The 15,339-nt window shown below is 34.0% G+C and overlaps 1 protein-coding gene across 18 annotated transcripts in view; it reads right to left on the bottom strand.

The window, feature by feature from the left end:
• PTPRK (protein tyrosine phosphatase receptor type K) overlaps nt 1-15,339 on the bottom strand; it is a 583,718-nt gene that overhangs the window by 40,949 nt on the left and 527,430 nt on the right. For 8 of the 18 annotated variants that reach the window (XM_059083559.2, XM_059083558.2, XM_059083555.2 and 5 more), the window contains exon 14: nt 2,835-2,973. In XM_059083559.2, coding sequence (XP_058939542.1) covers nt 2,835-2,973 — 139 coding nt within the window. Of the gene's footprint in view, nt 1-1,768; nt 1,811-2,834; nt 2,974-15,339 lie in introns of all 18 variants that reach the window. The other 10 variants (XM_067010722.1, XM_067010719.1, XM_067010726.1 and 7 more) reach the window with 3 other exon arrangements.

Below are 15,339 nucleotides of genomic sequence, written 5' to 3' on the forward strand. Positions count from 1 at the left end.
AATACATAATTTGGAAAAATAACATGCTGACTTTTTTATAGCCAAAAAAATTGAAAAATTAAATGGATTGTGTATTTTCAACATGCAGTTAAGCGTAATATCATCCATTACCATCTAAATGTCATGACAGATGGAACAGCTGTGTATACAACTTCTACACTAAATTGACTTTTTTTATATACAAAACATAAAGATCTATTAGGTTAATATAGAATATATGCAAAATGACACCTAAATTTCTATAAATAAGTCATTATATCTTATTAATACACAGGTACATACATATATTATGTGAATATACATATGCACCATACACTATATACGCACAAAGATATTTCTACAGTAGATGTATGTGACCATGATATCACACACAAACATTTACTGTACTGAAACATAATTTCAAATTTATGTTTATAATTATTAATGTATTCATGCTGCAAATTTAAAATAATATATAACCAATGAAAAAATGGCATACATTTGGAAATAATTCAACAGTGATTAAATTAAAATGACATTGCGTTTTGAAAGATGCAATATCCCTTTTCTTAGCCTAAAAACTTACTTTATATATACCCTTAGCTGTAGAATTTTACTAAATTAAATTCCAAACCATTTCTTTATACAACAACCAAAAATACACAGATTTTTTCTTTCAACATGAGAAATATACCTACGTATACTATTCCCAGTGAGGGATAAAGTCTTGAGAAACTTAACAATTTCTCACAAAAATAAAGATCCTAAGGGGCTAAAATAATTTGCTTTTCCATTATTTTTATTATAAATTTGTGTATTAGTATATAATGTAGGGAAACTACATTATATAGTAAAATTGTCAACTTTGATACTAACCAATACTGTTATGTATCTATGCTTTTGTGTATGTATAATAAACATATTTGTGATTGTCATACACAATATATGTGTGACACACTACATACAACTAAAAGTCATTACAAAGTTTCTTAGGTAAGTAAGGGATTCTTAGTTATATTATACACTAGAAGGTAATATATCTAAACATGTAACTTCATCTATCTATAAAATTGCAACGTTTCTAGTCCTAGAGGTAGTGATGAGGAAGAGAAACAAAAGCCCTAGCATACTTTCTAGTAGAAGACAATCAATTAAAGCATAATTATGAAAACTCAAACATTAAACATTTTAATAGAAAGGCTCATTTATCCAACCATTTAAAATATGAACCAGAAAAAGAATTTGATGCATTAGGCAATTTTAGAGTTGTCAGAGCATTTTACCCACACACAAAAAATCATGCTTAGAGATTGTTTTGGTGTACTTTAGAAAATTTATGTTTCAATTTTTTGGTTATTTTTAAAACAGACGGCCACAGATAAGAAAGGCTACAATAATAAGTGTTTTCAAATAATTAACCAATAAAATCAGTAAGTTTAACCCAATTCTAACTGAGTGAAGACATAGCCAGAGGCCATTTTTATGTTTTCATATCCAATCTGAAACGGCTGAGATAATTTTAACTCTAAAGCAAAGTTTAATTAACTCTCTAAACTGTTTAACTCTCCAAATATAAATTTAAACTAAATAGAAACATAAGATCTGAAAGTTATATTAAAAAATTTTATTGATCTTGATTGGCAAATTTGTGTCAGTAAAATACTTAAATCTTCCTGCCTCAAATATGATGTATTTTCCAACCACAGAGGTAGACAACAGCAAAAAGAGAAAGCACTATTGGGGAAAGCACGTATGTAGCTAATTTAACACAAAACACTATAATGCATACCTAATGTTTCTAATGCAGATGTGTCTTCTCCAACATATATATCTCCAGGGGATAATTGTAAAGAGGCAATACATTAAAATAAACTCTCATGGAATCATTAAACATGTAGTATGAGTCTTATCTATATTATCAATGATTTATTTTGAGTACAAAATAACAATCAAAATAGTACATTATATGATTTAATATAATGTAAGCAACATCTTTTATTATATTCAATATAATTAATGAATGACAAGCACTTCTATACACCAAAGTATTTTAGGACTATACTCTGTAAAGATTTGTTTTTAAATCCTTCCAAATTTTAAAATTATTTAAAACATACGATTGGAAAGATTGGTGAGTTGTGTTAATTTCTAGAACAATGCCTTACAGATAATGACACTTTGGAATAGGAAAAAGTTCAAGTTATCAAAACTGTATTCTTTGAAATGTTTTCTGGTAGAAGTATACCTTAATCTCCCAAATAGAATAAAATTTAAATTCCTGTAGGTCTTAATATCTTCATATAATTCCAGAAGATGGCGATATTGGTTGATATAGTATAAAAGACTAATGCTCAATTTAAAAAAATTGACTCTTCATATTAAAGTGCTGAAATATGTAGTCAGTGAATATTAATATACAATTTTGTAAAATAATGCCCATATTCTTCATATCTTATTTGTAGCCAACATTTAGAAAAACAGAGTAAGAGTCCAAAATAATTCATAGACCATAAACCAAATATCATAATAAACTCTTATTTTGCCATTCTCAATACATAATGCTTCAAAACATAAGATACGTTAATAACTCAAGCGTTTGAGGAATTTAAATTCATACATTAATTTCAAGGTTAAATTGACCAAAAGTATATTTTATATCCAACGTTAAACTGCAAATAAGCAATAAGAATTTATTTACAAAGCATAAGAAATAGACCCAGATGCTGGCAACACTTAAAATTCAATTCTTGTTGTTTGTTCTAATTTAAAAGCACTCAGGGAAACAAAAAAGTGCTTCAAAACTAGTCACAGTGACATACGGTAAGTGGGTGGGACAGAACAAAATCAGGTCTTACCTCTTTTTTACAATTAATATGACAACTAGGAGCAGAAGGGTGAACACCAAAACCCCAGCGCTAATTCCTGCTATTTTCACCACTCTGTCTGTCTGCTTCGCTGGGTCTGGAATCACTTCCGGTTCTTCTGTTGCTGCTGCTAAATGAATCCAAACAATAAGTTACTGAAAGCAGCTAATTACCACAGAAAGGAAAATTATTCCCAGCTAAAGATTACTACAAAAAGACAACTTATTTTATTTGAATAAAGATAACTTGAAAATATAAATACAGTAGCATGCTAAACTCCAGCATGAGAGACTTATGGTAAAAGGAAACTTTTGAAGAGACATTTTGTTAACATAAAAAAATAAAAACTTAGAAATAACTATCAAAGGGAATGGTGAACTGTTTTTCTCCAAGTATCCTTAAAAGTAAGAACACAGGATTTTTAGCAAATAGTACAGTGGAAAGAGACAGGGTCAAATGTAGAGATTCATTCTTGTATCACTTCATTCAATAATCACTTCACTAAAATGCAAGGTGTTGCGCTTGGGCCTTTAAAGCGGTGTCAACGGCATTTGTCTGGGACACAAAGGATTAGGTTAAATAAATGCCTAGTCTAAGTGCTGGAGGTGTGAGTTTATGATGTGGTAAAAAAGATTTGAAATAAACAGTTAGTTTGGAGGAAGACAAGAATAAGCAAAGGAAAACAGATTCATTAAGGAATATTTCACATTCTCTTAACAAATAAAAGCCAGGTAATAAACTTGCGAAACAGAACTTTGAGAAGATGAAATTTTTTAAAAAATTCTTTGTAATCGCCTCACTTTATTTCTTTCTCAATGCCACCACCATCCTCCACATACATACACAATTAATATTATAAATCCTACTCAATTTACAAGCTCCAGTAACCCTTGGAAGACATCTTCCTTTTACCTCATTTGCCTTGAAAACTGGCAATGAAAGCATTATTATCTACATTTTACAGATGAAAAAACCTGAGGCCTAGGGATATAGGACAGATTAGAAATTGCTCAAGAACAGAGACAAAAATCTAACATATCTTCTATCTTCTAAAGCAGCATTTCTCAATGTTTCCAGATCCGTGGCCCCTCTTGCTAAGAATCTGTGTGACAGAGGCCAGGTGATTCTTAGAATTAGGCACATTTGGGAAACTGTCTTAAAACAGCCATCAGTGTCAAGAGATGATGGCTGAATGAACAAACAAAAGGATCCCTAAATCCAACCTCAGACCTTCCTAATGGATAATTTGATAATTCCCTTGTAAAATTACCCATTTTTCTACATTCCAATCCGTTCCTCTTTAGCTTCTCTCTCTTGGCTTCTTTACCCCCAACCTCTGCTTTCACCTCTAGTTCTGCGCATTTAAATATCCGCTTCAGTTTTCCAACCAGCCACAGTTTCCTCCCAAAGGGGATGGACAAAAGGTCGCTAACTTTTAATTTTTCCAAGTAGGAGATTAAAAAGAACTAATATATCTAATATCAGTGTCATTTCATAAAATGGCGATTTAAAGGTAAACCAGTAGGAAACATAGTTTGAAGAAAAGTGTTAGAGAAAACACAGTTAACTTTGGAAAATAATTCACTGTAACTGTCTTAATTTATCCATTTCAATTGGATAGGATAAAATCCCCATGGACCAGTATTTGGTAACCATAATTCTCAAGAAAGAAAAGCAAGCCTTCAGTTTGTTTCTTCTGGTAAGCAAGGGAGTTTTCCTTTCTGACTTGACACTTTCCATTATATCCAAGCTTCAGGGAATTTCCAATCTCAAATAGAGGTAGTTCAACGCTTACCACATTTCAAACTACATATTATGTTTCAATTCATCAAAACATTCATTAAACATAATGGCGATCTCTTCTGTCCCAAGAGCAACTTTAGAAATACGTACGTATATCAGTGTGTGTGTATGTATAAATGTATGTGTGTATTTATGTGTGTATACATATATATTCAATAAAAACAGGGGGAGTATATTTCAAGGTTGGATATAAAGCTAAAAAGAATATATTTATTGTTTGTAATTCTCAAATTGGATTGGTTTGACACAGTTGCTGCTTGAAATAGGGAGACAATGTTTGATGTAGAAATCTCTAGAAAAAACTTTAGGGCATGCAACGAATCATCATTATTCACTATTTAAAGCTTACGCTCATAAGTTTCTGTGCTACATGTGGCTTTCAAAGGGTAATGTTAATGATCACTTTGTGATTTCCTGACTTAACTCACAGCATTAAACTTTCTGAAAGTCTTTGTAAGATTATTTCTTGTTCAGTGAGGTAAATATATTTTTAATATAACATTTAAATTCAATTAAACAATGCTATTATGGAATAACTTTACAAAGATATTATGCTGTAAGTAGCATATGTTATATTTCAAAAGCATCTTCAGAACTGCTAAGCTCCACCAGAAGCGGACAACCCTCACAATATACACAGGTGCAAAATGGACTATCATCACGAAGTACGAACATCCAGCCTTAATACTAACTGTGATTAATTATTATATCACAAAAGTGACATGTAGGTGATGGCTAAACAATTTCAAATACAGAAGATGAAGAATTTTTTAGAAGTCTCATTAAGTAATATAGATTTGCTAATAAATTAATCTAAACATATTTCCAGAGAAGAAAAGCCAAATCTAAAAGTAAATTTCTGACCAAGGATACTGATAAACTTGCAGGTGTATTCAGAGTGCAAAGTAGTGAAACATTTATACTCTATTATGTAAAACAGTTTTACTACTTTAAAGTCATAGAATATATGTACATAGAATATATGTAAAGCAATGGACTTCAATTAATATTTACCAAGTGGTTAAGAAAGAAAAAAAACACCAAGTTCATTCATTGGAGTTGGGTAAGATTGCTTGTTGGTCACGATTACAACTCTGGTGCAAAAGAGTTGCTCGTCAATATGCTTCAAATCGTTATAAATCTTGAGCATTGAAGGCTAATCAAGTTCTCCAGCAACATATGATTTGGTGGTTGTTTTCCTTTGATTGTTTGTGAATCCTCCTCAAAGTCTTTACCTATGACTTATTATTATTATTACTAACAGCATTTTAATTAAATGTCTGTTTAAATGTATTACATTAGATACCTTAATCACATGTATTTCTCCCAGTTCTTGCCCTGCTAAACCAAGCAACATAAATATCCTATTTAAAATCATTCAACCTTAGAAGATTCATTAATGGAAACACAAGCAGTAGCCCCTAAGTGAGCATTTTCTATTTTCTTCAAAGAGAGCAAAAAGTTATTATAGGGACTGCACCCCTGAGCCCCGTTTATAATTTATGCACGTACACAAAGGCAATGTGGAGCACCTTTTTCAGAAATGCTTTCCTTTGCCATAAATCTTTACCTTTTTTATCCGCCAAAGAATATTCAAAGAGTTCCCAATGTTCTGAAGCCTAGAGCAGCATATTTTTTTGGACAGTGGGAAAAAAACTAAGGCCATATTTTATTTTTATGGAGCAAATTTATGAGATGCATTTTTTTGGCAAAAATAGTTAAAGCAACTTTATAAATTGTGTTCTTGCTCCCACTAATTAAAAAGAATTTACCTAAAACATTTAGGTAAAAGATTTAGGTGAAAAATATACAAATACCTAAAAACACATAAATTTAATTAAAAATTAAAATTACATAATAGCTGCAATCATACAAATGCAATCCATCTTCATGATGGATATTAGAGAGAGAAGCCTCTAAGTACAATATATTAGGTGATCTCACAATGGCTTTAGCGACACCATCGTCCTGCAAATTCTGCATATTCTCCAGGTATTTCACTAATGCCTTCTTTCCTCTTCAGTTATAATTCTGAAATTGTTCACACTCACTTTCCAATCATTACTTAAAATCCTATAATCAGGCTTATGTCTCCCAATGCCACCAACCCACCATCACCACCATCTCTAATGACTTACTGGTTACTGAGTTCAATGTACAATTTTTCTTATTTCATGCAACCTCTTGATAGCATCTGACATTGCTATCCACTCTCTCTTTGAAACACTCCTTTCCTAGGGCTTCCATTACTTGGCCATCTCCCAGTTTTCCTATGACTCTAGCTTTTCCTTTCCAGATCTCCTTTGTGAGTCCCTCCCTTGTTTCCCTTAAAACTGGGTGCTGCTTTGAGTTCCTCAGTGACAACCTGAACCTCTTGATACAGTTTTCCATACTTTCTGGCTTGGTAATTTCATCCACTTCTGTGCCTTCAGTTGCCATCCATGCTGGTCACTCTCAAATCAATACACAGTAGTCCCTCCTTAACCAGTTTCACCTTCCATAGTTCCAGTTACCTGTGGTAAACTGTGGTCCAAAAATATTAAATGGAAAATTCCAGAAATAAACACTTCGTAAGTTTTAACTTGTATACTGTTCTGAGTAGCACGATGAAATCTCGCACCATCCCAATCCTTCCCACCCAGGATCCCCAACCTTCGCGTCATCTGCTCCCGACATCCAACCATCGACTTCATCATTGCTCCACGATTCAGGATCACCTGAAGCAGATGATCCTACTTCTGATACATCGTTAGAAGGTCAATAGTAGCCTAACACTAGGACACAATACTTATGTCATTTACCTCACTTCATCTTATCAGGTAGGAGTTTTTATCATCTCACATCACTGCAAGAAGGGTATATACAATAAAATATTTTGAGAGAGAGACAGAGAGATACCGTATTCACATTTCTCTAACTAAGGCCTCCAACCTGAACTCCTGACCCATACAGTCATCTGATTCTTGTTCTATGTCTGCACCTCAATGTAGGAAAGTCACCTTCAACACACTATATCCAAATCTTAACTCATAATCTTACCCTCAAACCGGTTCTTCCCCTAGTGTGTCACCTTTCAGAAAATGACACAACTTTCTACACAGTGTTCAAGCCAGAAACCTGCGCATCATTCTTGAATCCTCCTTTCCTTATCTCTAGGATTAACATATAATTTATCATCCAAACTGGAAAGCTTTTGAAAGTAAAGGGAGATACTCTTATAATAATTATGACAGGACAAAAGGCAAAAACTAGAATTGTCCTGGGCAAACTGGCATGTATGATCACTTGACTTTTTTTTCCTCATACAATTAGTTACAAAGTACTACTACTTCCTAAATATCTCCTGTCTCTACTTTTTCCATCCCCACTGCTACTACCTTAATTCCGGTCAACATCATTCTTCACCCAAATTATACAGCTGCCACTGGTCTTATCTCCCTGACTGCATTCTCTAAGCCTAATCCACATCAAAACCAACAATGCAGCACATAGTCTTTCTAAGACTGTACCATGTCACTCCACTAATTAGAACCCTCCAACGGCTTCCCACTGCTGTTAAAATAAAGTTCATTAAAGCAGGGACCATGTTCATTTTGCTTACCATTGTATTTCCAGTAGGACCTGGAAAGCAGCAACAGTACAAAGTATTGGTTGCATAAATGAAAGAATAAAACTAAACCTGCCTATGGTTGATTGTAATGGCATAAAGAAAATCAGTTGTCTTTTTAAAAAAACACAAGGATATATTTGACCAGACATATATCTTGTTGTTTTGGGTGTTGGCATAAGACGAACTTGGTACATACATTTCTAAATTGTCTCTAGAAATTTCGACCCCTTCTGCTAGCCATTCCTTCACAAGGCTAACATTTTCTACTGTCTGCCACATCTACCACCAAACCCAAGTGCAGGGAATTTCCAGCATCATGCGAAGCACAGGAGATTTGATATCAGCAAGACTCTATTTTAATTCTTAGTTCCTTCTCTTATTTGCTGTGTGGCAATAGCAAGTTAGCATCTCTGAGAGCTAATATCTCATCAAAAAGTAAAAATAATAACAGTGCCTATGTTATATAGCTTTTAGAAATAGTAAGTGACATAATGATGGGAAATATTTTTTATAAACTGAAACACTTGTAGTGGAAAGCAGAAGTAGATGCTACTGCCCTGGGTAGAGATGGCCTAGGTGTTAGCCCTTTGGGCCCATCATATAAAAATTAAAAATTATGAATAGGGGAACTGACATTACTGAAAAAGTTTTAAAAAAATCTTAGCAGTCTATTGTATAAATATATAATGATGAGTTTTGTAAAGTGCATGTTATTAATTAAATAGTCTGCCGCAGTGGATGTCTAAGCCTTAAGGGCATCTTGAAGCATGCATTATTTAACTCAGTGATTATTTGAAGTCACTTGCTTCATCATGTCTTATGATCTTATGAAACTTGTCTTAGATTATTGAATAAAACACAGGGTCTATCAGAGTTTTATATTGGTGAAAAGGGAAAACAGCTATATGTCACACATTTTCTTTAAATAATAACTAGAATATAATTTTTGTTCTTGTTTAATAAAGATATGGGTATTATCTGAAAATTTCTGATGTGGAAAATAACAGTGCAGAAGTCTATGGAGGCTTTAAACAACTATGAAATTAAAGTATAGATTAATATTACAAATATTTAAAGTTAATTTCACACTGCTTAAGGCAACTTTTTGTAGTCTTAGATTCTCTAAATTTGTTTTTAAAACCATAGTTCAAAATGTTATATAAAATCCTGAAGAAATAATAGAAATACATTTTGAAAAAGCAAAAGAAATAAGTATCACATTTCAGGAATGTAATTAAAAGTCAAAAACCATGTAAAATATTATGTTTTATTTCACAGTAATTTAATGAAGGGCAAATATTTCATTTTACATATGGATTTTCCATTAAGCTTCCCTTTTCAATTTATTTAATTGGGTAAAGTAGAGACTTAGTATGTTCTCTTACTTCTTAAACACAGTGGAGTCTGTCTACTAAGTTATCTCTGAAATCTGTCCTTGATTCTCCATTCCATCTTCTCACTGCCTCAGATCAAGACCCAGTCATCCTGCTTTTTCACTAAGCCTTTCTGCTTCTCATGTAGGCCTCCTCAGATTTATCCTCTGTATTGCCACCAAAAAGAGTTTTCTAAGATGCAAATGTGATTAAATGCCTCCTTTAACTGCTTTCCATTCAAGAAGAATGGCAAATGTTCTTGGTATGGCATATAAGGCCTTTCAATATGAGGCTCTAATCAACCTTTTCAATCTCATCTACTGACAATTACTTTAGGGCAGGGGCCCCCCAACCCACCCGGGCCGCCCAGCAGCAGGTGATCTGAGGGTGAGCGAGTGAAGCTTCGACTGCGGCTCCCTATTGCTTGCATTACCTCTTAAACCAACCCCTCACCCCACCTCGTCCGTGGAAAAACTGTATTCCACGAAACCAGTCCCTGGTGCCACAGAGGTTGGGGACCACTGCTGTAGGTATCTTACAACCCACATCAGTTAAAAGCATCAGCCATTCCCCCAATACTGAAATACTCCTCGATCTATTCCAGGGTTTGGCAAACTGTGCTCCCTTGGATTGCATCCAGCAGATTTTGACTGCAACTATTATATGATTGCAAATAATCCACCTTACAAGATAATGTCAAGTTGTTACTGATTTAACATACCCACAGCAGTGTGTGTAGTAAACACTGTTTAAATTACACCTTAAAACTTTGTATTATCAGATTTTTGTAATTTTTGCCAATTTAGTGCTAGAAAATGATACCTAATATGCATTTGATTTCTAAAATCATCTTTAAGATACTTATTTGAAATATTTATACATACTTCTTTTCTGAAATGCTTGGTGTACAACTTTGACCCATTTTTTCCATTTGGGTTTCAGCTTTTTTTTAATCTGTTTATAGTAATACTTTATGTGTGGACACTAATCCTTTGTCAGTTATAAGTGTTGCAAATACCTTCTAGTGGGTGACATTTCTTTCACTTTAAATATAGTATCTTGATGAATAGCAGTTCTTAATTTTAGTGAAGTCAAACATATTAATCATTTATTTGAATTCGTAAAAACAATCTCTTCTTTTTTCTCTAAGTTTTAAAACTGTATTTCATATTTAACCCTGGCTCTATCTGGAACTGCTTTCTGAGTATAATATACAGTAGGAAGGTATTTCAGGCCCCTCCACCTCACATAAATATCCAGTTATCTGTGGACAAGTTTTCAATTGATCCAACAATCTACAAAACCACTTCTGTCCTATGTCCAAATTATATAAATGGAGGAATTCAGTTTCCAGATTTTCCATTATTTCCCAAGAGGCAATATTCTGTAGACATAACATTGTTTTAAGTACTATAGCTCCATAGTATGTTATAATATATGATGGGCATGTTTCCATGCCTAGTCCTCTTCCTCTGAAGTATCTTGACTGGTCTTTATGTTTTGCTACGGGTAACTTCTTCAGATGAAAGTCCAGCTGATAAATGATCCCTTCACTTCTGTTAAAGCTGCTGTCAAAGTAGTCCAGCCACAGCCAAAGACTTATTTTTCAATTCGAACAATTGTGCTTCTCTTCCTAAAAGTTCCATTTGGTTCTTTGCAAATGGTTCTTTGTTTAGCAACTCCTGATAGTATCTTGCTAATCTTTATGATTTGCACTTTTGTCTCTTTAAATATTTTGTACGCAGCTCTTAGCTCTTTTGTATTCTGTACCTGACAATCCCAATCCCTGCAGTCCTTTGGGAATTAAGATCTGTTTTTTCTGCTATCCCTCACAGTGAATTACTTTCATGAATGCTTGGGGACCTCTGATTCTGAGTTAATTGCTTTATGTTAGTCTGTGAGAATCCTGCAGACCTAAGTTGATCATGCTTTCATCTAAAAAAGAGAGCTTGCATCAGCTTCTGCCAGTAACCATGAGGTGACATAGGGCTCGGACCATCTCTGCACCCCTCAAAAGTACCAGCTCTATATTTTTGTTATAACAAAACAATTGATCTGGGTTTCTGTCCCAGCTCTGCCACTCATTTGCTGGGTAATCTTGAGTAAGTTATTTAACCACGGCATTCTTAAGTTTTCTTATCAGTAAAATAGAAATGATAAAGATACCTAGGTTCTAGGTCGATGGAAAGATGACATGTGCTAAAATACATAAAGTCCTTAGGACAATACCTGGTACATAAGGTCTCAGTAAGTGTAATAATTAAATAAAACATAATTAAATTCAGATGAAACTCTTTTACCAAATCTAGATTTTTGAACCATAGCTAACACGTGTTCAAATAAACAGCATCAAATGGAGAGAAGTCTAATTTCTAAAAATACAGAGTTATTAACATTACTCTTTATCACATCCCATATTTGTTGAATACCTCAGGGGTACAAAAGACTGTATTAGGCTAAAAACCAGAAAGATGGACAAATGCTCTTCCTTTAGAGAGTATATAATTTAGAAGCAAAATGATAAGTACTTAAATAATTGCACTTATTAGCAGAATATGCCAAGTACTAAAATGAGGAACAACCAGGGGTCCTGAATAGGGGCATAAAACTGTATTTGGTTTGTTGACATCCTAAAACATTTCTTAGAATTATTCAACATCAACGTCCAACTCTGATTTTTAGATAAGGAAAAAACTCAGAAGAGGTGAATGGCTTTTTCATGGTCACAGTATTAGTTATTGACACAATTAAAAATATAGTTCATGCTTCCTGACTCCTATCTAGCACTTTCACTTGGGAGAAATGTGATTAGCCACCTATTTTAGGAATATTTTTTTGCCACTGTGAACTCAAAGAGAGAGCAAGAGAGTGAGAGAAAGAGATCAGAGAGGTATCAACTTCAATCACTACCTAAACATAAAGAAAGGAGTAAAGTTGGAGAGATAAAAATGCAAATAAATTGGCAGTCAAACCAAATCCTTTCTAGAAAAAAATCAGTCATGAGTAGATAGATGGATGAATGGAATCTTAAATCCATGAAGAAGGCATGGTTTTCCTTCCTTTCATCAATAAATGAATTAACTGTTGTCCCTGGCATGTACCTGGCACAATTCTAAGCTCTGAAGATTCACCACTGAACAAGACAGAATATCTCTGCTCTCATGCAATTTACATCCCGGTGTTGTGAAGCAGATGAGACGCAACTAAATAAGCATCGTCTGATAGTGAGAAGTTCTAAACTGAGAATTAAAATAGGGGATGAGGCAGAAGACCACGGTGACCTCTTTAGATTCAAAGGTGAGGGACTATCTCTCTGAACAAAACCTGGAGGTAGATGGTGTGGCTTTTTACTGAGAAAAGGAAGAGTGTACCATATCAGTAGCAAAATGTTTTGAATACCTTTTCTCTGTACTAGGTATTAAAGGGGGTTCAGAGATTATAGAGCTGTCTATCTGATTTTTTAAAAAAGTTTTTTTTCTAAACCTCAAGTAATACAGGTGATCAAAGAATAACAATAGAGTGAATTAAAATTAACTTGGGGAAGTAAAAAAATAAGAAGACAAATAATATAATGCTATGAGCCTGGGGAATAATGAGCTGGCCAACATTTATGCCAAAGGTACAGGAAGTGGAAAGGAAAGTGTAAATGATAAGGAACTACACTTTCCACATACTAATTATTACGTGTAGGACATCCAAGTAGTAGTGGCCTATTAAGAATAAAGTAGATTGAGCTGAAGATTACTGAGAAATAAGAGGAATAAATTAAAACAAACAACGCTGGATCACGTATCCATGCACAGTGTTTATAAAAGTAGGCTACAGAACAACTAAACCTGAACCTTAAAGTGAAATGTTTATAAAGTAATAATGTAGATATCTGGTGTTGTTGGGGGAAGAAAGGCTTCATGATAATATCAGTGATTTTTTTTTTTCCTCCTATAAACTACAAGATCAGGAATGTCTCTTCTTCAGGGAAAAATCTGGAATATTAAAATCCAGGCACTGCATTTAATTAAAAGGCAAATGCACTTGACATTTTTGTTGGCACAGAACTTGGAATGCCAGATCTGGGCCAGTCATCCCAATATGTCATTTAGAGCACAAACAGGAAACACACACATATGCACACGCGCGCGCGCGCACACACACACACACACACACTTGAATGTAATATAATTTGAAATAATAGAGAAAGAAAAAGAAACCAAAGAAAACCTTTATTAGTGCTCAAATGTGGATGTGATAAGGATGTGATGTAATCTAAAATAAATATGACCTACCTTTAACCTACTTCCATTTTCGTTATTTGTAAAATGGGGTTAAGATTAGCTGCTTTTTGGCTGCTTTTAGTTATGAATCCCACTTTCATTTTCAGCAGGTCATTTTCCACCAAGCCTTGGAAAACTGATTAATCTGGCATATCTCAGGAGAGCATGCAACATGGTTTAAATCATATTAATAGAGGTTGCAGTGCAATTTTCACAGGTGTTTATTTACTAAATTATAGCCTGCCTTAATATTGTACAGAGGAGCAAGATTAAAAAGTGATTTTATTTGAGTTCCAGCTTTTCTAAGATAATTTAGTATAAAGTCTAAATTATTAATAAATGCTTTAGAACTTGAGATTGGTTTTAATCCTAAAATATCTTTTGGCTGTGCATGAACAGTTAGGAGCCACATTTTTAAATGGTTCTTGATGGTCTAAAGTTATCTAAGTCCTGGCTATATTTCACAATTTCTACTTCTCAAAATATCTAGCAAACACTTAAATCCAAGATACTTTAATCAATTACATTTCGTACACTTCTAGATAATAAGCTTTTTTTTTACACTCAAAGCCCTCCCCTTGTCTAAACAGGACCCCTTCAATAGAAAATTTCTATCTCCTCAATGAAGGCTTCCTCTGTTCTTCAATCTCACCCTCTTCTGAATTCCTATGCCCTTATAGATTCTGTTTCTTACCTGTACTGTAAATCACAGCCTAACAGAGGTAGGGTGGAGTTTTGGGAGGAGCAAGGGGGGAACTCGGGGGAAATTAGACATCTTCTTTGAATAACAGTTTCTTTTATGAAATGGGGCAATAATACTCTTTCATACATAGTCTAAGGAGTAAATGAGATAATCTTAAAGAAAGTTCATCAAGGTTTGTTTCCTATGTGTGTTTTCCATACCTTTTCTTCTTTGAGGGCATACACCAGCATCTCTCTCTCTCTCTCTAGCAAATAGTAGGGATTCAGGAAATACTTGATCTCCAAATCCCTTACATGAGTTAGAGATTTAACCACCAATAATCTGCACGACACTGTTTGGCAGACAGAGTTTTATAGTGTAAATGCAAATAGGCTACCTAACCTTTTTGCCTATTATTTGAAAAGGTATGTATTTGGTATAAATTCATTCTCAGAAGAAGAATGCCCATCAGTGGTGGCTTCAGCGCTCCCATACCCTGAGAAATATCCTCTCTCCTTTATCCTCGCTTTATATTCCACTGTGACTAATTTGAAACTACGGTGGGTTTTTTGTTTTGTTTGTTTTGTCTTTTTGCCTGTTTGCCATCCCAACTGTTGGTCCCTTACTTTTCTTCGCTTAAGATCTAATTCTCAGAGCCCTCAAACAAGTGGCCTCACTTTTCTTTGACCTTTAGTATATTTGCTTTTTCAATTACCTCCAAGCTCACTGAATCCACTGCTCACATACTTCTTCCACT

This window comes from Kogia breviceps, chromosome 13 (assembly GCF_026419965.1).
Source record: "Kogia breviceps isolate mKogBre1 chromosome 13, mKogBre1 haplotype 1, whole genome shotgun sequence".
Taxonomy (NCBI): domain Eukaryota; kingdom Metazoa; phylum Chordata; class Mammalia; order Artiodactyla; family Physeteridae; genus Kogia; species Kogia breviceps.